The sequence below is a fragment of the Cyprinodon tularosa genome, unplaced genomic scaffold (genome assembly GCF_016077235.1).
Source record: "Cyprinodon tularosa strain WSP-4 unplaced genomic scaffold, ASM1607723v1 ctg26, whole genome shotgun sequence".
NCBI lineage: Eukaryota > Metazoa > Chordata > Actinopteri > Cyprinodontiformes > Cyprinodontidae > Cyprinodon > Cyprinodon tularosa.
In genome coordinates, this window is record NW_024038961.1 from 2944809 (window position 1) to 2967486 (window position 22678).

The window sequence follows — 22678 nt, forward strand, 5'->3', positions numbered from 1 at the left end:
AAAAGATAATAGAACAATATCATAGGAATGTCATATCTGGGGGGTAAAAAAAAGTTTTAATCTTTTTTCGTTTTTTCCTTTTTTTTTTTTTTTGGAAAATATATATTGACATTAACCTGACAAGTTACAGTAATAATGTGAAGCAGTCAGGATTCGGCGAGAATTTAGCTTGCAGGCAAGGTTGTATTGATTTTAGAGCAGTCAAACCCTTCTTCTAAATGCTGTCCAGCATTTTGATATTCACTGTTTTTTAATGATTTCTCTCTGGAGATGAGCTCCAAGTATTTCAGATTGTAAAATCTCCAAGCAGTCAGCCTAATCTTTAACGCCCTCCACAGATACAAGTCAGGGCAACAATTTTACTTCCAATCAGAGGAAAAATGTTTTTTTTAAATCTAAAGATACCTTTAAACAAAAACCTGCCATGGATATGAATAATTTAAACCTGCCATAGGTATGAATAATTTGAACTGCTAAAAAACAATAACATTTGTTTTTGAGTACTTCAGACATTCTGTCTTTATTTTAAAAAGGTAAAACTCAATGAAATTACTTTTAATATTCTTGCAGGAGGGAATAGACATCGGAGAAATTAGCTTGTTCAAAGCGCAATATCAACCAGAAATTTTACGTCGGAAGCAAAATTATGATTGGATTTAATATTTTACTAAATAGAAAAAAAAAGATCATGGTTAACACTGGGATGATCCGAAGTGACAATCATCTGTTGTCATCTGACAACATGGACTTGTATAAATATCTCAGTTTCTATCAAACCGAGCCCCTCTAAATGTGAATTGAAGCGTCTTTGCCTTTCTAAGCAAGCTAATCTTAAATGCCGCTGTGCTTAATGACACCAGCACCGCGGGGAGGTTTGTGTTGTCAGATCACTTAAGAGTGAAATGATGACTTTGACATGGCAATCGCAGCCACAATGCATTTCTTTTCCCCTCTTATTTAGCTGACGGATGGCAGGAAATTATCCCAGTACATAGAGTATAGAAAGTTCAGCTGGGGTAAAACCTGAATAATGAAAAGAGTTGGAAAAAAATGGATTAGAAATATACAGCTTTGTGTGTTCACCCTATTGGGTATTTTAAAAAAAGTTTATTTTTTGTTTCTTCTGTTACTTAAAAAAGATTTTTTTTGGTCAGTCAATGTGGATGGAGAACTCTAAAAGGAGTACCTGTGATGTATGCCATTTATATACATGAAGTGCATTTTCAGAAGGAGAACAGAGGAGATGAGCAGAGCTGTGACTCATAATATTATTACTCTGCCTTTCATTCAGTTTGCAGTGAAGCTCCTTGGGTTGAAAGAGAAGCAAATTGAATTTGCAGACACAAAGACGCGAAGGCTGTCAGAAGAACTGGAGAGGATATCGGAAAACGGAGTCCGACAATGTGTCTTATGTTTAATTTATTAGAAGCCACAAAATACCTCCACTGAAGCAGCAGAAGGAGACATTAAACACATTTTTGTCCGTTAAAAGCGAAAGGTTCAAATCTACATCACGGTTTTAGATAAAGCAATTTGCTGGGTTGCTGTTTCAACCACAGGGGGTGCCTCCACCATTCTCCTTCGGCCTGAATTTGATTTATTACATGCCCAACCACCAGCGCGGTGCCTCAACTGATGACAGCCTTTAATGAATGACCCTTGATAAGAGGACGCCGTCCACAAGCTTCAAAGGCCAGGTCAGAAAATCAGGCTGTTGCCCCAATGTGATTTAGGTTAAGCAGGTAATTCCCAAACACGCAAACTAGCTGCTCTCCCCGAAGATGACATACGCTGGCAGGTAGTTGCTTGTGATTGCCTAATCTGTGTGGACTGTAATCCGATTAGAGCAAAGAAGATCTCTGAGAATCGACCCTGGGGTTAGTGGTTGTTTGCAACAATATGCCTAAGAGTGTTTCCTTCAAATCTGTATCCTGTAGATCCAAACACTTGTGGAGGAACTTCACGTTTTGTTTATTTTGCGATCAGAAACTTCTGTGCATTTTACTGGAGATGTACTGTGCATTTGCTTTCAGCCCCATGTGTCAAAACTACTGCAGCTACAACTGAAGGTCCTTTGGGGAATGTCTCAACCAGCTTTGCACATCTAAAGACTGACATTTTTGTCCACTTTTCCTTGCAAAACAGGTCAAGCTCTGTCAGACAAAAAGGAGTTCCAGAGGAGTGATTTTCTTGCCATAAATTCTGCGCATGTGCTTCAAAGAACACATCTTATTTTGACTCCTGTTGTAGGTTTGATGTCGTTGTCCTACCAGTATCCCCAATGCATGATGGTGCCATCGCTATAATGTATTTAGCAAGACATGGATTGATAGTTACACATGCCACATGTAGTTAAACCTGACAATATTTATTCTCATGGCAGATTCAGATTTAAAATCATTGTTTAATTTGCCAAACATTGTACCTCTGACTAGAAGTAATTTTACTTTTTAAGTAGCGAAACTGCAATGGGGGGGTGATGATTAGGGTGATGGCAAGGAGGTAATTTCAACGTCAAAAGGGTTTAAGAATTTTTAGTTGATTATGGATAAAACAGTTTTTGAAATACCATTTCAAAAATTGCAGAAATGTTGTTATCAAAATGAATATTTCCTTTGTATTGTTTAAAGGCATAGAAGATAATCTTTTATTTCCGGGTGGATCATCTTAATAAGTGGTCCTCCTAATTGTCAATCATTTTGGTGATATATTTACATAAGGCTACGTGCAGCTTGTTTTAATATTTCCTATCAGCAACCGAAATCTCAGATGAAAAATATATAATTACAAGTCTAAATCTGCCAGAAGTATAAGTAATTCTGGGGTTCCTCTTATGTATTGTGCAAAACTGCGACCCAACCAAACACACATCCCACTCCATCCAATCCAATCCTTACTGCAGAGGCGACCGTAGGAGTTTCACCCTCCTGCTGCAAAGGTTGGAAAGAAATAAGGCAGAAACCCTGCAGGCACTCCCTTTCTAGTCACCCAAACTGCACAAACCCACCAGGCTTACATTTTTTTTCTCTACATGAAGCATGGTTAGACTTTATTTGATAAAAAAGGGGACTTCTGACAATCACAGGTTGCCCTTTATTTTATTTAGTGTTTAGAACTACAACCTGTTTGTCTATTCATTAAATAAAATCTCCTTTAGCTACACTGAATTTTAATGAGAGAAAGTTCAAGAGGAATATATTCATGTTTATGAGGTGCCTGTCTGTGCCATGAGGGACAGCGAGCTGAAGTGGAAGGGGGGTGGCTGGAGGCTTCGGGGTCAGTAGATTGAAACCAAGCAGCTGTCGAGGTTTGAAAGAGCCAGGGCATGAGTGCGTAACCTTCGTTCACAATAACACCGACGCAGACACACTTACAGCCAGAGCCAGAGCCCGAGTAGAGGTCCTCGTCATCGTAAAAATCATCTCTCGTCGAGCCTTCGTCATCGTCGGACTGAGGCCACGTCTGCGCCTGATGGGAAGACAGAGAGGGAGGGAGGTGCAAGTGACAAAGATTAGAGCTGTTCGTCACGGAGAGCCAAGCTGTTCTTCAGTTTATTCGAAAGAGAAACCACTTTGGCAGATTACGTCCACACACAGACGCACGCAGCTGTCTGAGAGGAGGTGCGGGCTGCATTATATGCTGGACAGGGTAACATCTGTCAGTCCGTGGCTCTCTGGAGGAGAATAGTTAATGAGTTGATCTAAAGCTGGGATTCTGGCAGGGAAACATCAAAGGTTTTTTCAGGGGGAAAAGCAAAGGAGAGGGGGTTTGGTGAGACTCTGCTTGTAAGTGATGCTCAGACTGCAAAGCACCAAAGGACAGGGCTGTATTTCAATTCTGAGGTTAGCAGTTTTTTTAGTCTAAAAGGATACATGAAAACAGTTAATATGATATAACAAATATAACAGATACTAGAAAACTAGCTATTTTTTCTAATTCAAATTGACTATACATTTAGGCACTGGGCATTTTGAAAATCCTGCAATTACCATACATTTCTACGAGAAAAAAATTAACTCTTTCCAGACAGAATGTATATATCTTCATTAAAAAGAAGAGCAGAAGTTTTATGATCTCTTTCTATACAAAAAAATTGAGGGCTTTGTTGATTAAATAAAAATAATTGAAAATTGTTAAATCTCACATTTAAATTTATACTCTGAATATTTATGACAACCCTTTCAATAATAATGGTTCTGTTTCCTGACTCTCATGCAATATGAGAAATTATGATCATAATAACAGCTCTATGAGCAGATAATTAAAATCATAACCTCAGGTATGAATGGTTCCCATGGCATTTATCAGTTGATGCATGGTTACACCCTTAACCCAAAACTATTTGCTGCCTTACAGATTTCTGACAGATTTGTCACAATAACATGTTTTAGGTTAAACTTTTTGACTTTCCAATAAGGAAAACCAGAGGAAACACAACATTTAGTTTTCAAATACTTGTTTGTTTGAGGGAAATGATCCAAAAAAATATGGCTCAATGTTTAAAAAGTTACTAAACAGCCACTCAATCTGTTAGGGGTCCTACAACAGTGATTTATCCAGGTCCATACTTTGACTAGGCCACTCCAAATTTAGCATTTCTTAATGGCGTTTCTGGTGTGCTTTGAATTAAGTGTATCTCGCTACAGACCCCAACCCCATTTGCTCAGATTTAGCCTTATAAACTGTTGGTTCACCATTTTTCAGAGTTTTTAAGAGTAAAATCCATTATAGCATTAATTATGGCACCTTTTAAAGCAAAAGAGCAGCTCCACATCATACTATCACCATGGTGGTAGTGTTGGTTTATTGCTTATTGTTTGCTGTGTTTTTATTTAGCTGCTGTTTTAAGCCCATTTCAGGTTGTTATAAATGCTATTTTGACATTAATTCTTCCTTTTATGGGTCTGGTTTAGAAGGAGATGTACCTGTTGTGTAAAGATAAGACTTTCATGGAGCCAGATTGGTATAAAATACTTTTTTTTTTTTTCTCACTTCAAATGAAATCATGAACAATGATGGCCTGTTTTATAAACTCTGGTTATCTTTGCCTGAAGACTGTTTGACGATCTGAAATTTTTAAGTGCGACAGTGTGAAAAGGAAAAAGAAACCTGGAAGGCAAAATATTTTCCGCAGCTCTGCATGAAACAAAAAGAGCTGCAAAGGGACAATATTGTAACAGGGATAGCAAAAAATACTTTTTTTATTTGTTTTCTAAATATCTAAAAATCATTACACTGTTAGTTCCTTTTCTTAAACAAGCAAAACATTCAAAACACAGCTACATGTGTATTTTAGGAATGTGTTTTTAAGGAAATATGTAAATTGTTTAAATGTGGTTGACAGATTGTTGGGGTTGTTTTAATGTTTGAACTTATTTTTCTGGGCTAAATACCAAAAGGAACAGCCTGTCCTTAAATATGCATAAAAAACAGATTTGAGTCCATTTGGAGGGCAAGTGGTTTTGCTTGCTTTAAATCCCTTAAAATACAAACAAGGAGCAAAAGGTGAATCCAGGGTATGAGACATATTTTCTAGCTAAACAGGTAATCAATGAGTTAATCACCCAACAAATTCAACACAATGAGAGTCTTTAGGGTTTTACCACACTACTGAGGTGCTAGCTACAGCACTCTGAATGCTCAGGAATAAAGGCATCTGAAATGCAAACAATAATGAAAGATAAATCCCAAGAAGATTTTCACAAGTCACCATGATCAGCTTTATCAACAACTATTAAGACATCCTGTACAAATAAGATCAAACCAACTAAAGGAAATATTAAATTTACAGAAGATGTCAGAGATCCGTTCACTGATACAAGGAAAATAAAACCAATCTTTTCGCTTCATACAACGTATTTTTGCCTTAATGTTTAGCTTGAGAATGCATTGACATCTTTAAAAAAAAAAAATAAAAAATACTTGCTGTACAGTAGAGATTAGATTCAGTCAGAAATGATTCCACCCAACCCCCCTTGCGGGGGTCAGGCAGGGGGTAATCGAGGATCGCTCTGATATTTGAATCTCTGAGAGGGATGACCCCATATTCTCAAACATTACGAAGTTGATCCCTCCTCCCTCCTCATTCATCTCTCTCTTTTTCTCATGACCTTAATCCTAGATCTCTGCGATATTTAACACACCCTTCAGCGCTCAGAGGCTTTTCTCATCACAGAGGGTCAACTGCTGCCGCCGCCGCATAACTGCTGCTGTGCAATGAGAGATCCCAAATGACAGAGCATGTAGAAATCTGTGTTGACAGTTTTTTAATTGTATTCAAGGTCACAAAGATTATTTTTAGAAGATTCGTCTCAGTACGAGGAAAGATGTTTTCTGTCTATCTGTTCTGAACTACAACTTTCAAACAGTCCAGTACCCTGTATATTATACCCCAATGTCTCTAAAAATGGTTACTGTTTTCTATGCAATTTCTTTAAATAGAGAAAATAATGTGACTATAATTAAAAAGGAATTAAACTAATGCATCTTCCTATTTATTATCCCTGTGAACATGTTCTTGCTGAGTTCGCAGGGAGCAGCTTTATGGAAATGAGGATTGTCCTTTCAGACTTGATCTGAATCAAAGCTTTTGTGTTAACTTTAAGCAAAGACAATGTTTTTTTTTTTATCCATTCTACAAAATGTTCAGAGATGAACCGCAGATGTATCATTATTTTCATAAAATAAGGTCAACAAGCTAACCCACTCTTAAGAGAAATCAATCAGAGTATAGAGATAGGAGAAAGAAAGTACAACCTTACTGCTTGTTGTGGATTTAAGCCAGGTTCTGATAATGAAATCGAATTAAAAGATTGATTGTCAGCAGGTGCGACCGCCTCTTTAAGAGGTGGAGTGTTTACTGGTTGATCTCTATACCAGAACGGAGGGACAGCTGGAATTGACTTTGAAGAAGCAAGCATTGATCAAGCTTATCAATCTAGTAAGACAAACAGTCCAATGTTTATTGTTATACCTGGAAAAAGAGATTTCACATCTTACTAGCAATTGACAACCTGCAAATTCACCCCCAAGATCAAACTTTTAATGCTTTAAATATTTCTAAGATAAATGTTTAGGATGATGAATGTTCATATTCAAGGCAGTATAAAAATATATAGAAAAGGGCTAAAAGTTTGGAAGCATGCAGCCTGGAAGCAGATTCACAATGTCATCAAGTAAACAACCTTCTTTTGGTAAATAAATGCAAAACAGGGAAGTGCATCATTAATCATCAATTGTCATGAAAAACAAAAATATTAAATGAGCATAAAACCTTGAAACATAAGTCAAACACCATGGCGTAGCCGTCCCAGCAGCAGAGATGGGAAGTAACGAAGTACAAATACTTTGTTACTGTACTCAAGTAGATTTTTCTGATATTTTTACTTTACTACTTATTTTTATGGCGACTTTTTACTTCTACTCCTTACATTTTTACACAAATATCTGTACTTTCTACTCCTTACATTTTAAAAATTGGCTCGTTACTTTAGTTTTGAATCATTTCAATGGAGTTACCGTTATTATTTTTCATGTCATCAATACCAAATTCAATCTAATTGGATGGGAATCTACGTTACATTTGACGCACCGCTACAAGATGAATCGACAGATTCGGCGGTATTCATTCGCGGCAAATCATTGCAGCTTGGTGGCGGTGGCCTTAGCATAGTAGCATGGACGACGAGATGATTGAAAATGAACACAATGGAGATCTAATCCTATTGGCAGACATCCATTTAAAATGTAGGCAACAGCATGAAAAAAGTGGTTTCTACTTTTACTTTTATACTTTAAGTAAATTTATAAGCCTGTACTTTGTTACTTTTACTTGAGTAAAGAAGTTTAATCAGTACTTCCACTTTTACCAGAGTATTTTTTAACACAAGTATCTGTACTTTTACTCAAGTACGGAAAGTGAGTACTTTTGCCATCTCTGCCCAGCAGTTTACTATGAGTTCTGTTAAACACTAAAGCAGTGAAGAGTCATGCCGATTAATCAGACAATCTTCCATCAACAATGAAGTATATTTATAACAGAAATAGTGAAATCAGAGTGGATAGGATATGTGTAAGTGCCATATTTTCGTAAAACTGGACGAAAAGAAACCATACTGTAGAGAAAAGTGGGACAAAAAACCTTCTAAAAAAGATACAATGGACAAAAAAATAACTCAGGAAACACTTCAAAACATTTGCTAGAAGTAGTTCTTTCTACAAGCTATCAATTAGAAGCGAGTTAGCCTGAACTTGTAAATAGGTTAGGGTCCTGGAGGCTTTCATGTTTCAGAGACAGAAATGATCCTGATCATCAATGCTGGAAATGTTGTACTCCCTAAAAGACCAATGTCACTGACCATCTAAGGTACCAGTCTATTAAGAGTTTACGTCTTCTGATTAACAGATGTGTTCTCAGACAGCACCCTTATAGTCCCTTAACTTTAACACAAAACACAAAGAATGGTTCATTACACTCAAACTTATTTGGACTTTAGACCGACCAGGAGCCTCCAGCAAACAAGAATAGACATTTTGATTAATGATCATACATCAGGTTTGGTTTGTAAAAGAGGCAACATTGTCCCCACAGTTTAGACCTGTTATAATATTTTTGTTTCACAGTACTAAAGTCTAACTTAATATTAAAACAAGCCAACAGTCTAAGACGACTTATCCCCCCTTTTGTTTTATCTGTAAGTTCCAGTCTAAAAGTTTTTCCATCTGGCTCAGAAAACAAGGAAAATATTACATTTAAAGTTCCAAAAACCTCATCCGCAAAACAATGGGAAACATCAAGACGGCCGTGTTCGTTTCATATAAGCAGTCTGTGGTTAAAAAGAGCATTGTTTAAAGACTGCAGCTGAACAAGCGATCGGCCTCACCACCATCCTTCTTTCATGATGGCGTGCATTATCCTCCACATGCCTCCATATGTTGTCTGGTTGACACGTTATACAGAGAGTGTTCGCAGAAGGAATATCTGTATTATGGTCATGATGTCCTCTCAGGCTTCTGTTTGGGATTTATCTGCTTATGTACTGTATTGCCAAAAGTCTTCGCTCACCTGTCTTTACATATGAGCTTATGTGACATCCCATTCTTAATACATGATGTTGGTCCACACTTTACAGCTAAAACGGCTTCAACTCTTCCTGGAAGCCTGTCCACAAGGTTTAGCAGTGTGTTTACGAATATTTTTATCATTCTTCCAGAAGCGCAATTGTGAGGTCACACACTGATGTCGGACGAGAAGGCCGGGCTCTCAGTCTCTGCTCTAATTCATCCTAAAGGTGTTCCATCAGGTGAAATCAGGACACTGCTATCAATGTCTATATAGACCTATCTTGGTGCACTGCTGCAGGGTCATGTTGGAAGATGAAGAGGCCAGTTCCACAATGATCTCACAAAGTTTTGAACATGGAATAGTCTAAAATATCTTGGTCTGCTGAAGCATTCAGAGTTCCTTTCACTAGAACTAAGGGGCAAAGTCCAGCTCCTTATATAACAACTCCACACTATAATCCCGCTCCACTAAACTTTACACTTGGCACTATCTTGTCAGACAAGCACCATTCTCCAGCCAACCACCAAACCCAGACTTCTCCAACAGATTTTGAGATGGCGAGTCGTGTTCTTCACTTCAGAGAACTCCACTGCTCTGGAGTCCAATGGCGGCGTGCTTCACACTACTGCAATCAACGCTTTACATTGCCTTGATGCAGCTGCTCCAACATGGAAACCCATTCCATGCAGCTCTCTGTTAAATTTTATTGAGCTAATCTAAAGTTCACATGAAGTCTGTAGGTGCGTAGTGATATATTCTGCAGAATGTTACTAAACATCTTCACACTATGGTCTTCAGAATCCATTAGTTGCACAGGTGGCATCCCATCCCAGTTCCATGTTAGAATTCATTGAGCTCCTGAGAGTGATCCATTTTTTCACAAATGTTTGTAACAGTCTGCAGGCCTAAGCACTTTATTTTATACACTTACGGAACAAGTGATTTCGGTATTTTAAATAGGTAAAGTAATCCTTTTAGATTATATATATATATATATATATACATACATACACACAAGCTTGTAGATGTTCCTTTTCAGGGTTTTAGGTTTTTTCGTTGACTTGAAAGCTTACTTGTCCAGAGTCCATTGTTGCAGGACTTTACTGTAATCTTTGTGTGAATAAGTTCTTACTTCTACATGCATGCATGGATCTGTGTGCTGCTGCAATGCTCTACCTGTCTGTGCGACCGCAAACCCACTTTAAATGTATAAATGCTACCTAAAGGGCTGCAGTGAGAAATTGAATGTAATGTGAACAAAATTGAGTGTATCTGCGATTAGAAAATTGTGTTTTGTGAAACTGCAAATGCTACATGGCTTTAGGATCAGAAAGATATATTAAATCTCAGTTTTGCTGCAGGTTTGAAAAAAGAGGTTTGTGAATCTGTCCAGCGAACTTATCTCCTCAGCAATCTTAAGCCCATCCTGAGGCCCAGCAGAGCTGTTTTCTCCAGCCTGTGTGACACTAATTGTACCAACACACATACACACATATAGAGACACAAGCCCCTCCCCGGCTCCAGACACAGGAAACTCAATGCCCTTAAAAGCCAATAAAAGCATAATGGAATCTAGAAACCCGAGCATCTCAGTCCATCACATCGCAGCATGGGGTAAAGATGAGACGTTATATGTACCTCATGAAAATGAAATTGACTTGAAGTTGTTTGAGAGAGTGAGGATATGTGCTTTCTGATTCGACAGGCTTGGGAGCGACTATGCATGTGTGTGCGTGATGTCAAACCATGAAAGTGCAGAAAAACAGTGAAAAGACGTCTCAGTGCGAGAGAGCATGGTGCAAGAGTGGTTGTTTGCTGTATTCCAAGGTTTTACAATGAAGGCCGTTGCTATGGGCAACCTTTGCTTTTCACAGAAACTCCCGATCTTCCCGTGAGAAGCTACCAGACGCACACAAGCAGAGCAGAAGACCCGCTCTCACACATATATAAGAGTATTAACTACACAAGCAAAAGGTGTTATGCAACATCCAAAAAAATAAAAATAAAACACAACCTAAAAGGAACACAACATAGCAGCTTTCACCCCTCTGCTTTATGCCTGTTCGTGGACCCCCGGGCCTCCCTTCTCCTCCTCCTTGGATCTGCAGACTCCATGCCAGCATATCGCCGTCCTCGCCCCAATTTCCTTTCATCTTAAACTCCATTTCTTATCTCAAGGGTAACCCATTAAATTCAGCGTGACTCCAGAGAAACACACACATAGTAAAATAAACACACCTCGCCCACAAAGTGGCTCCGCAGCTCAACCCTGGGGGCCACATTTACGCTGAAGTCCCTTCTAAGACTCACTGTAGCTCAAGAGCTGGAATTTGAAGTGTCTATGTTTATCTCAACGTTTTAATAGTAAAATATAATCACAGTCTATGCCTGGACATGTTAAATGTATGCGTCAGCATGTGTGAACTCGCGGCATGGTGGGCAGGAGTGCGCCACTGTATGTAATTACAGTGTGTGTGCGTCTGCATGGGAGTAATCACAGGTTTTGTTTGTCGTGTATTTACAATTAGATTAGAATTTCAGGGGCTCCAGTCTTACTTTACCCCCCTCCTTTTGGGGCTAAAAAACACCGCCACATTCAGTCTGCTCCCTCAAAGCTAACTAACCGCAACAGAATCTCCATAACCCAGGGCTAAAATCATCCAAACGCTGCCCTCAATTTTCCCTCCGCTGCTGCTCTTTTTTTGTTCCCCACTGATTATAAAAGGAAACCATAAGATGACAACCGTATTCAGATGGATCTGCGGGAGTGAATGCAATCCTGCTTTTTGGCGCCCTATGAGGCAGCGGCACTATAAGATATGTGGTGCCAGCTGGAGCCTGTTTAAAACAATCTGGGGATCGTGGATTTTCTAATTATGTATGTAATTTCTGTGAAGAGAGAAGGAAAAAACTGAGGATGGAGAAAGGGAACTGGTTTTATTACGAGAGGAGAAGCTAAATGTACAGTGTATGTTTTCACTTCTTGATCAGGGCTCCTTTTGCTGGCCTTATGGCATCAGTGCAGCGTGGTAAGGATGAGTTGAAAGTCAGTATTATTTTAATAAAAACTTATATCATCCTCTTCTTTTACATGAATTTGTGTATTCTACATTTGGTTAAAGTTAGGCCAATTTCTTTGAGACAAATGGTCATTACTTACATACAGAGGTGGTTCTAGACTAAATGTATCAGGGCAGCCAGTGTTTCTTTTTAATGTGGGCACAGAAAAAAGAATGGATAAAAAAAATAGGGCAATAAATTCATGGTTTGATTCATCAGGTGAACCTAAGAGCCATTTAAAGCTCTGGAAAGCTCAGGTCTAGCAAATAAAAAACTCCTATCTCAATATGACTGAAGCCAAAAGTACAACAACTTCCTTTTCAAATCACCAATAAAATAAAACTGTAAAGATAATTTTTTATTTTTTTTTAAGTAATCAGTCCAAGGGACATACCAGTTATGGATTCTGTTTTAGAACATATCATAATTTATGTATCATACATTGATTTTGCATTATGTTTTCCAGTACAGGGGGGCATAAAAGGGGACATGATTAGTCCTGCAGGGGCACTGGCCCCTATGGCCCCTCTCCAGAACTACCCATGCTTTCCAACTCGGCTTTTACAGCAGTGTGCCATCAAAAGCCTAATTTGCTGGTAAGCTGCGGTGACTTTGGACTTAATAAAACAGAGAGCAAACATCAGCAGGTGGTATGACTCACTAAACCATCAAAGAGGGTGAAAACTTCACACTGGACCCCAAAAAATTGGATTTGATGCATTTCTGGTCTCCCCCCAGACTCGGACGTTGATTTCCAATAAACATTTAACAACTTATTTACCTAGGGAGAGGACTTTGGAGCAGTGAGCAACAGTTCAAATAGTCCAGGTAACAGCTGTTTTATGCCTGTAATTTCAATGGCCAAGCTTTGTTAGGACAGGGGAGTGTTCTGTTGTTTATGCCGGCTGTAAACATCGTCATTTTATAAGAGCTTCTCATGAAAAATCATTCTGGCCAAACTGGAAGAGCAGCTAGGAAGAGTTTAAACATGGCTGCACTTAAATACAGAAGGGGTATTTATTGTAAAACATTACATAAACTAAATAAACACTTGTAACGTCAGATTTTGTAGTAAAAGCTGTCCATTAGGAATGCCTGTCCACTATATAATCATCTGCTAATAACTGTTGAAAGGAGGCTGATTGGAGCTGCAGCAGCAGCCACTGTTCATCCATATGCATGACGTTCAGCTCAGGTTAGGCTGTAAATGTTGAAAGAACATTCTTTACCACCAAATTTCCAAGAGGCATAACAGGAAACGGCGCTAATAATCCATGTGTGAAGATTATGGGAATTTGCCAAAAACTCTTGCATAGGCGTCGCTTCGTCATCCGGTCAGGGCTGAGGTTGCACCATTTGATATCACGCTTTTTCCTTCCACTCAACTTTTATCAGTATACCGCACTCTATGAACAGATGGCCTCTTTCCCAGTGACCTTTGCTGCTTTCTATCCTTGGGGATAGTGTCAATGATAACATAGGTCATAACAAACTTTTTAGTATAAAAAACATTTGCAGTGTCATGCAAATTTCAAGGTCCATGAACTCTTGGTTTGGTTTTTTACTTCGCTGTAAGCCATAATCCTCAAAAAATAACTAAAATAAACACTCAAAACATATCAATTCGGCAAATTGAGCTTATATATGACGACTTTTTTTTATTCAAATTGTAAAAATATTTTTTAGAGTGTCCCATAGAACGTTGCAACATTTGCAGTGACTCAGGTGGAAACATGATCCAAAGCTGACATCAGGTCCTGCACTGTAAATTTGATCCTACAGATAGTGTTTGTCAGCTTGTTTTACAGCTGCAGAGACTGGATTACACACCTGAGCTAACATTTCTGCAATTTCACACATTATCATTATTTGCAGGACCCAATTTGTTCCACAGCTAAGGAACCAAAGGAGTGGGGAAAAGAAGGACCAAGGTGTTTTGCCAGCTAAATACAATGAGTGTCTGTGCTGCACAACTATTCCTGTGATATCAGGAAGTGAGATAAGAATAGGAGGCAGAGGTACAGTATTTATGTGCATTCAGACCCACAAACACACACACCCAACTCCTTGTTCCTGTAGGAGCAGTTGGCAGACCAGCATGACCCAAAAATGATTTATTTGCTTTCCTTTCTGGCCAGAAAATCTTACTTCAGCTAAGATCTCCTCCAGGCCATTCAGATAGGTAGTGTCATTGTGATTGACTTTAAATGCATTCCTCTGTAACCAGAGAGGCTGCTGCTCACACACACACCGACACATAAGCATTGTAATCTGACATAATTCAAGCAATTCCACTCTTCTTTGGAGAAATAACCATTTACTGCGGTTTTTAATAAATGAGATTGTGCTGGGATGAGTTTTCTCAACTGCCGCTGCACGTTTGAGCTCTCAAGCTGTGAAGAATAATTCAAAGCTGCCTTTTCTCTCTGCCACCATCTGCGTTTCTATCTATCCACCCCATCTACAGCAGCCACAGCAGTAACAGGAAACTAGTGAGACAAAGACTTTGAAAGACACTGAGGTCAGGGCCATTAATCACCCCCCATCCAACCCCCTACCCAAAATAACAAAAAAACGACAAATAGAGGAACTTTTGGATCAGAATGGGCCAATATGAGAGTTTTATAGTATAACAACAGAGTTAAAAATGTTTAAATGTATTTACACAAAAGTGTTGTAAAAAAAAAAAAAAAAAAGGTTTTAATTTTTGTAAATACCTTTAAACAGTTAAAATGGTCTTGGTTAAACGCATAAGAAACATGTGGTAGCTTTATTTCAGGCAGCTGACCAGCAATCTGCAGCAACAGGTGGGAGGAAAGGAGGGGGTAAGGGCTACACTATCAAACTCACACTTTACTTTTTCTGGCATCTTATTAAAACGACCTTAAACCACAGTAATAATAGGATTGAAAACATAAGCTACTTTGAATCTATGAAACCTGTAATTGGCCCCTGACAGGACTAAATTCGTGTTTTTTAAATAAATCTCATGATCTCTATTGTTTTATATTTGGCAAAAGAAATAAACCAAAATGTCTGGTAGAAAAAATAAAATCCTGGAGATTATAACCTAAGATTCCCCCTAAAAAAAGCTGCTTCTCCGAAAGCAACCATCATACTTTTAAGTTTCAGGTAAATGTGTTGAACCTTCCCTACAAATTATTGCAGTTATTTACTTGAGCTGATTTGTTGAGAAATATGGCATTTCATCCCAGTACCTTTTACTTAAGCACTACCAAAACCAAGATTCAGTCCAAAAATAAATGTTTATGCTGCTACTGCAGTTGGCCTCACCAGGCCGTTTATGTGGATTGCATGTTGTTTTAGTTTTTGGCTGCTGTGGCATAACGGCTTAGATTTGCAAAGCGCTCCAACAGGAGGCACCAGTTTGTGAATGAGGCTGTATCTAACATAAATAACTGCAGAAGCACAAAGACTTCCAGATGGTACAGAAGTGGAGAAGGAAGATTTTTTTTTGCAAGCAACTGAAATCTGAGACGTTTTATTGTTGGAATGAATAATCAATAGTTCTGATGCTGAATTTTTGTTCTCGGATAGAAAAGCTACAGATTCCTTTACTGAAAAATGACGCATACTTTTCAGAATAATAAAAAAACTCCAGTGTGATATTGCCAAACAAGATATAAAGAAGTCCGACAAATCTTTTATTTCCCTTCCATGGTCACAGGTGTATAAAAAAAAGGATCAAAGTATGTACCCCACTCCAAAAAACAAATTAATGGGAGGCATTCTGGGGGGATCCCAACTGGTTCCGATAGAACTGCCACAAAGCAAGGTCCATTAACACATAGACGACTGACTTTAATGGCAAAGAACTTGACTTGCCTACACTGCATCCTGACCCCCACCCTGCAGAATACCTTTGGGATTAATTGGAGCAGAGACAGTGAGCCAAATATTCTCTTAGACACGCTTCCAAACGGCCTTCTCAGTTAAAGCTTTTAAGTTGCACAGAGATGCCTCAGACCACATTAAAGCCTATATATTAAGAATGCAATGTAATTCATTCTTATGTGTTAAGAAACATGTCTAAATACAATTAGCAGTTTAGTGTAGACACTTAAGACTATATCATCTATTCTGCTTTCCATCCAAACGGGGCAATGAAAGCTTTGCTTCATTGGCACTTGAATATTCATCGGTGCCTTGTAAAGATATGAATATACAGTCCTTCAGAGCAGGAAAGCAGAAAACTTAATTAAATTTGCATTAAAGTTTAATTTTACATTTACAGGTGGACTCACTGCTCTTTTGGATTCTGCAAGGTACTGTATCTAATATGTTGGTGACATTATTACTATAAGGTCCCCAAAAATGCCCTAAGAATATAATCTTTTGTCGTTATTAATATTACCCAGTATGTTCATATATATTAATAATTTAAACACCACTTATAGAGAGTCTGTGTTAACCTTGATCAGGTTTATTCTAGAGACTCGTATGAGCAAACACAATCTGTATTTTTGCTACGATCAACATATTTTATGTCCTTGGGAATGCCCTTCTTGAAGGCAGGTCCTGAATGTCAAACTTTTGCACAAAAGCTGATCTACTTGAAAAAATAACTACGTGGCTGAATGTGTGCAGTTGAAAAATCACCAAAAGAGGGTGTAAAATGATGGTTAAGGACCATATATTAAGTATCTCAGCTGTTTAATTTGCTGTAGGAGCAGAGCCTATGCTCCGTAAGGTGGTTGCTGATTCATAGTCGTCTCTGTGGCTGCTCCTCTCCTGAACGGTCTGACGCACGCTGATAAGAGACAGAGAGCTTGTCCAGCTCTTTACCTTGAAAGACTTGAACTCTTTGGCAGGAGCTCCTGCAGCCACTTGAACACTTACAGGAAAACCTGCAGCCTATTTACTGTTTGTCTCACTCCACACCCCTCTTTTCTTTCCGGAGTGGATCCCTGACCCCGTCAGCGACGACCTCTAATCTCCTTCCATCTCCTGCTTTTTTATGCTTCGTCTCTCTCTAACCAGCTGGGCAGGCAGCCAAGTTGGGCGCTAACACATTACAGTCAGACAAGATGCACGAGAGATAGAGGCTGGGCAGCATGTTTATGTGAGGGGGGAGGTTACCAGGTGATGGCCTGGTTAAGACACCTGCCACCTTGAGCAGAGATTAGCACAGAAAGCCTCTGCATAGTCATGCTGTTGGCGTTCTGTGGAACCGTATGACATATGGACAGGCGGACGGATGTGCAGAACTCAACCCATGCCATGATGACGACTTCTGCCTTAAATCTGCAAAACACCTGCACACCAGTACTGTACAACCAAAAGGCTCAAACTATTCTGCTGGTTAATAACTTGAAAATGGAGAATCTGAACAAAAATTTGCTAAATTATTGAACATGCTTTTTCTATTTATTTGTTCCTAAAAGGCGTTTATTCTTTATGTTTGTGTTGTCTCAAGAGTTGAAAATGAGAATTACTGTATGTCCAATGTGCTCAACAATGTCAAAATTTTTAAACAGGCAGAAAGTGTAACGAAGCAAATAAAGTAGGAAATGTATTCAAATGAGAAAAATTGATTGGGTTCACTATATGTGAAATATTATTATAGCAGTGGTAACTACTCTTTATTGCCTTTGACATTTCTCTCAAAATGGAAATTCAGAGCATTTAAAATATTTTGGGTTGACAAACAAGAACGCATGAGGACAAAAGTTTATCTTTTCCTCTCACGCACAGTGGAGGAGGAAGCAAACAATCAGAATTTTGTTGGATTTTTGAAAACCTTTGATCTTGCAGCTTTCATCAACTTCTCATAACAGCACGGATATAAAAACAACATAGGAGTAGCGTTCAACTTTTTCTTTTCCAAGTCCTGCATGAAGAGCTCACCCATAATTCATACCAGGAGACTCTTTATGCCTTTGATGATAATTAATCTAACATTTTTAGGTTTACGTTAATATGTCTGAAACAATAACTGCAGGTGGGTCAATTATTTGATTCTAGCAATGAATGAGCCGATTTTTAATGCAGGTCAAAAAATGCAATAAAAGAAATAGAATAAAGAAATAAAATAAGATTGTGTGGTGTAAATGTGTAAAATATTTGCTTTCCTCAGATTTTCTTACCCAATAATAAACTGAGCAACGAGGCTTCAAATAAAAAAAAAAAGTGTTTTATGTTAAGAGATACTCTATGTTATTAGCAACAGCAGGGGGGTCGGAGGAAGACATTTCTCCTTGGTTCCCACAGAGCTACTTTATACTCATTAGACATTTAAAAAATGTGAAGTAGCTGTCTTGGGTACAATCATCTTACATGACTTTAGAATAAATCCAAAGCCATTAACCTTATTTTAAATAATAACATTGTGCTTCTCATCTCGAGAAGGATATTCATAAAGGCTTTGCTGTACAAACAGCACTGTGTGGGAAGCGGGAAATGTCTGCCAAACATATCTCTGATCTTTTCCTACATGTTTGTCTAACTTTTTCACACATGAGTGCTCACTGTGAACCAACGGGCAGAAAAAAAACACAAACACATTCATGTACAACAGCCAGGAAATGAGTGAAACACTTTCTCCTCCCACTATTTTTAGTCCCGATCAGATTTCTGATATTTCAACAGCCACTAAACCAAACTGTGGACACATATATGACACACACACGCACACACACACACACACAAAAACCTGTGGGAGGATGGCATTACATGAGCTTTGGTTTGTTATTCCAGCTTGATAAGGGCCTAAACGCGTCTCAGAGTAGCTCCAAACCACAGCTGAATATAAGCCAACCTCCAATATTAACCTTCTAATATTATCTCTCTGCTCCCAGTTATAAAGGACAAAGAAGATGTAAGTGATGAATGCCCTCGTGGAAAAGCATGCATCTGCTAAATGTGGCGGCCTATATGGTAGAGTGAATGGCTTGTTCAGAAAGAACAGGTGCAAGATTGCGTTACCACTTTGATTACCAGGAGTTATTTCACACATTTGCTGCAAATCAAAGATCTGCTGTTTTGACTTTTACTCAGCATGAATTAAAGCCAATGCTCACTTTCTATCATAATCTAAAATTATCATTGTGTCTTCTTTCCATTTTGTAAATTTCTGTCATTTCCACATAGGCAGTTCTCTGTTCAAGCACTAGAGATGCAAAACAAATGATGCACACAAGTAATTCAGAGTTACACAAATCTATGTCGTTGATAACCGCCTCCCTTTTTTGATACAGCTGATAAAAAAGGGACTATTACGTAGAAGGATTTATCATCCTACACTCAGGCCGCCTTTATTCGTCAACATGAAGGCAGACTGAGCGTGAGAGATGGATGTATTCAATATGTCCACATTCGTCAGCTTGTAAAGCCTTGGGGTTTATCCTGCCATCTTAGGAGCCGGTAGTGATCTTACTTGGACTAAAGAGGTAGAGGCTCTACTTGAAAGATAAAAAATGTTTCCTTATGAGCCTAATATGTGCTGAGTAAAGCATTATTGTAATGAACAAAAACACAAACTAGGAGAAGATGATGATATCAACCAGCATGGAAAAGATATGAATCCATAATAAAACAAAAGGTGGCCTATTATATATTTCCTTGCAAAAGTGTCGGTGTCATATGTGTTAATTTTTCAAGCCAAATGTAGAAGAAGAAGCTCTAGTCAGATGAGACCTTCACTGAAGTTTAGGGCCTTAATTCACAATAATACCTGTGACAGAAAAGTAAAACCGATCACACAGTGAAGCATGGTGGTGGCTGCAACATGCTGTTTCAGAGAGGCAGCAAAGCTACAGTAGTCAGTGTTAATGGTGATTGGAATAAAATACAGGTCAATCCTGTGAGAAAAGAGCAAGGAGGAAGAGCCATAACTACTATGAAATAGTTTTAAAAATCAACATATTACATAGTGACACAACCAGTCATCTATTCCCCAGTACTTTACAGTATTTGGTCTTTTAATAAAAGCCCAATACAGGAAATTAACATTTGTATTGCATAAGAAAATATGAAAGAGGGGTGTGAAAACAATTGCAGGCACTGTTTTTGTTTGGCTGTACAGTTGGCGGATACACCAGTTGCACTTTTCATGTATATCTGGGGATGCATCTCTTCAAAGCATAAAAAAATGGGACCAAAATCTAAAGAAAGATGCTGCAGAATATATCGTGTTTACTGGTCTCTGGACAGAATAAGCTGGGCACGGCTTGAAAAGGCCAGACCGCTGTCCGTCTGACTCGTAACATCTGAGACAAAGCAAGCAGCTGACACAGACACTCGTCGCTTTGTCTGTGAAGGATCCCGTGACTCAGCGGTGACGCATGAGGTGGCCGGAGGCTCTGTAGCAGACTGGACCTGGGAGACTGCCATGGGGTAATGGGCAGATCAACTCGGGGAGGAAGGGTGATGCACTGTGAGACAGTGAGGTAAAGAGATGTCTATCGATGTGTAGGACCCAGCTGTTACAGTAATCTGACAATCCAGAGGGATTAAAAACACAATCCCAAATCCAGAACACACAACCTCTCTTTGCAGGGAATATTCCTTCATTTATATATAAAAAAAAAAAACTGGTCAAACGTTTTTAAATTCCCCTTCAACATTGTTGCTCTTCAAAGAGGCCAAACTTTATTATCTTTCAAAGAAATCTTGAGATTTGAGCAAACCTCCATTTTTTTTGTCATATAGTATATCCAAAATATGACACATCTGCTTCTCTGGATCCTATTCAGCTGATTTTGGGGGAACCAGAAGCGTTTTCATTGTAGAAAGTTTATATGGTTAATCCTGCATAAGGTTTCTCTGCAAGGAGTAGCCAAGGAGGCATCCTGATCAAATGGCCAGCCCACCTTAGCTGGCTGCTTTCAGTGCAGAGGAGCAGAAGGTAGCATTAGGTAGACCGCTGTAACCTGCTGGAATCAACTGTTTGGAAGGAAAAGTCTTTGCCTCTTTCCTTCCATCAGTCTCCAACCCAAACATTCCACTTCCCAGTGTCTTAATATGGCTCCAGAGATAAGCTACTTGTTTTTTGGAAAGGTTTTTGCCAATTCCTACAAGTAAGTGAGAGAAAGCAAGGCTCTCAGCAGATAGCAATATGGAAAAAAATATAGAGTAAAATTGTTCGGTTTCACTTTTTTAGCTTTCATGGAAGCTACTGGATTCAGAAATCTTTGACATCCTTTCAGAGAAAATTAAAGTAAGGATATAAACATGCTTCTGTTTTAGTAATGATAGCCGGCAGTCGTGCAAATCAAACTAATCCTTAAAGAGCAAAAACTTTTTTTTAAAGCATTTTATATTAAGTTAAAATAGAGAAACCCTGCCAAAGGCCATGACATCACCTCTTTTCCAGATATACATAAACCACCAACCATAGTGGCTAGGATTTATGTCTTTAGGTTTATTATAAAATCGCTCTTAAAGAAAATCCAGAATGAATGCAAAGTGGGGCCGACAGGTTAAAGGAGATCGGTGCATCTCTTACGTGCAACCTTGTGTGAAGTACGGGCCTTGATGCCCATTTCCTACTCTGCAGTTGTCCACAGGGTAATTACTGGGCCTAAATGAGTGTGTGAGCTGAAGGTTTTGTTACTCAGAGGATGCCAGTGTGTTGGTGTGTGTATTGATGTTTAGCTGCAGTGAGTGCCGCTGGTTAACTGGTGGGTCAATGGCTGCGTTTTTGTGGCTTCTTCTGTGAAGTGCTGGAGATGGAGAGAAGGAGAGAGGATGAATGCAGATTTATGTGTGTGTGTGTGTGCATGAGTGTGATTACAGAGCAGCTCAATGGACCTATTTCTGCAGCGCCAGTGGGAGGGCGTGGTGCCTGTGGCTGGAACTTCTCTTGTGTTTCTAAGGAACTTTTGAACGGGGCTCAGAAATGCGGCTGTGTCTGTGTGGGTATGTTGGAGAGAGCCTCACAGATCAGGATGCCTTTGTGTGTCAAAGTGCATGAGAGAGGGCACTTAAGACTACACATATACACAAACACAGACACACAAAAATGGTAATCAATGGTCTCCTCACAGCCCCTCAATCGAAGAGACGCACACAAAGAAAATGATGAGTCACATTTCTGTGGATATACAGTGATGAGTATCACAAGGCAACATCTGTGTGTGTGTGTGTGTCTGTGTTTATGTAATTATAGTTTGTTTAATCAGGCTAATGACTGTCATGCAACTGCTCAAAAACCCCGAGGAAGGAATGAGACACAGAAAAATCAATACGAAGGAACAAGAGTTACAGGGAGGAAAAAGGTAAGGCAGAAGACTTCATGGGAGAAAAGCAGGAGAGAGGAATGAAGGGACAGACAGGCTGGTGGGCTGAGAGTGGGAAACAGACAAAGAAGTGATTTTTGTGCTCATTGCTGGGGGACAAATTCAATCAACCCAGTCAAATTCAATATGGAAAAAACAAAAAGATGCACATTAGCAGGGGTGTGTGAAGGAGCCATGACTGCCGTATCCTCAGAAACTTTCACCCATAGAGGAGGTAGAAGATTGCTCGGTTCTCTCTGAGCGTCCTGGCCTTGAAACACTTTTTTCTTTATCACAGCGGTTCAGTGACTGACAA

At 39.0% G+C, this 22678-nt stretch overlaps 1 protein-coding gene across 1 annotated transcript in view; it reads right to left on the reverse strand.

Moving 5' to 3' along the window:
• sdc3 (syndecan 3) overlaps window positions 1–22678 on the reverse strand; it is a 55413-nt gene that overhangs the window by 12622 nt on the left and 20113 nt on the right. The window contains exon 2 of the mRNA XM_038288935.1: window positions 3375–3468. Within this exon, the coding sequence (XP_038144863.1) occupies window positions 3375–3468 (94 nt within the window). The remainder of the gene's footprint in view (window positions 1–3374; window positions 3469–22678) is intronic.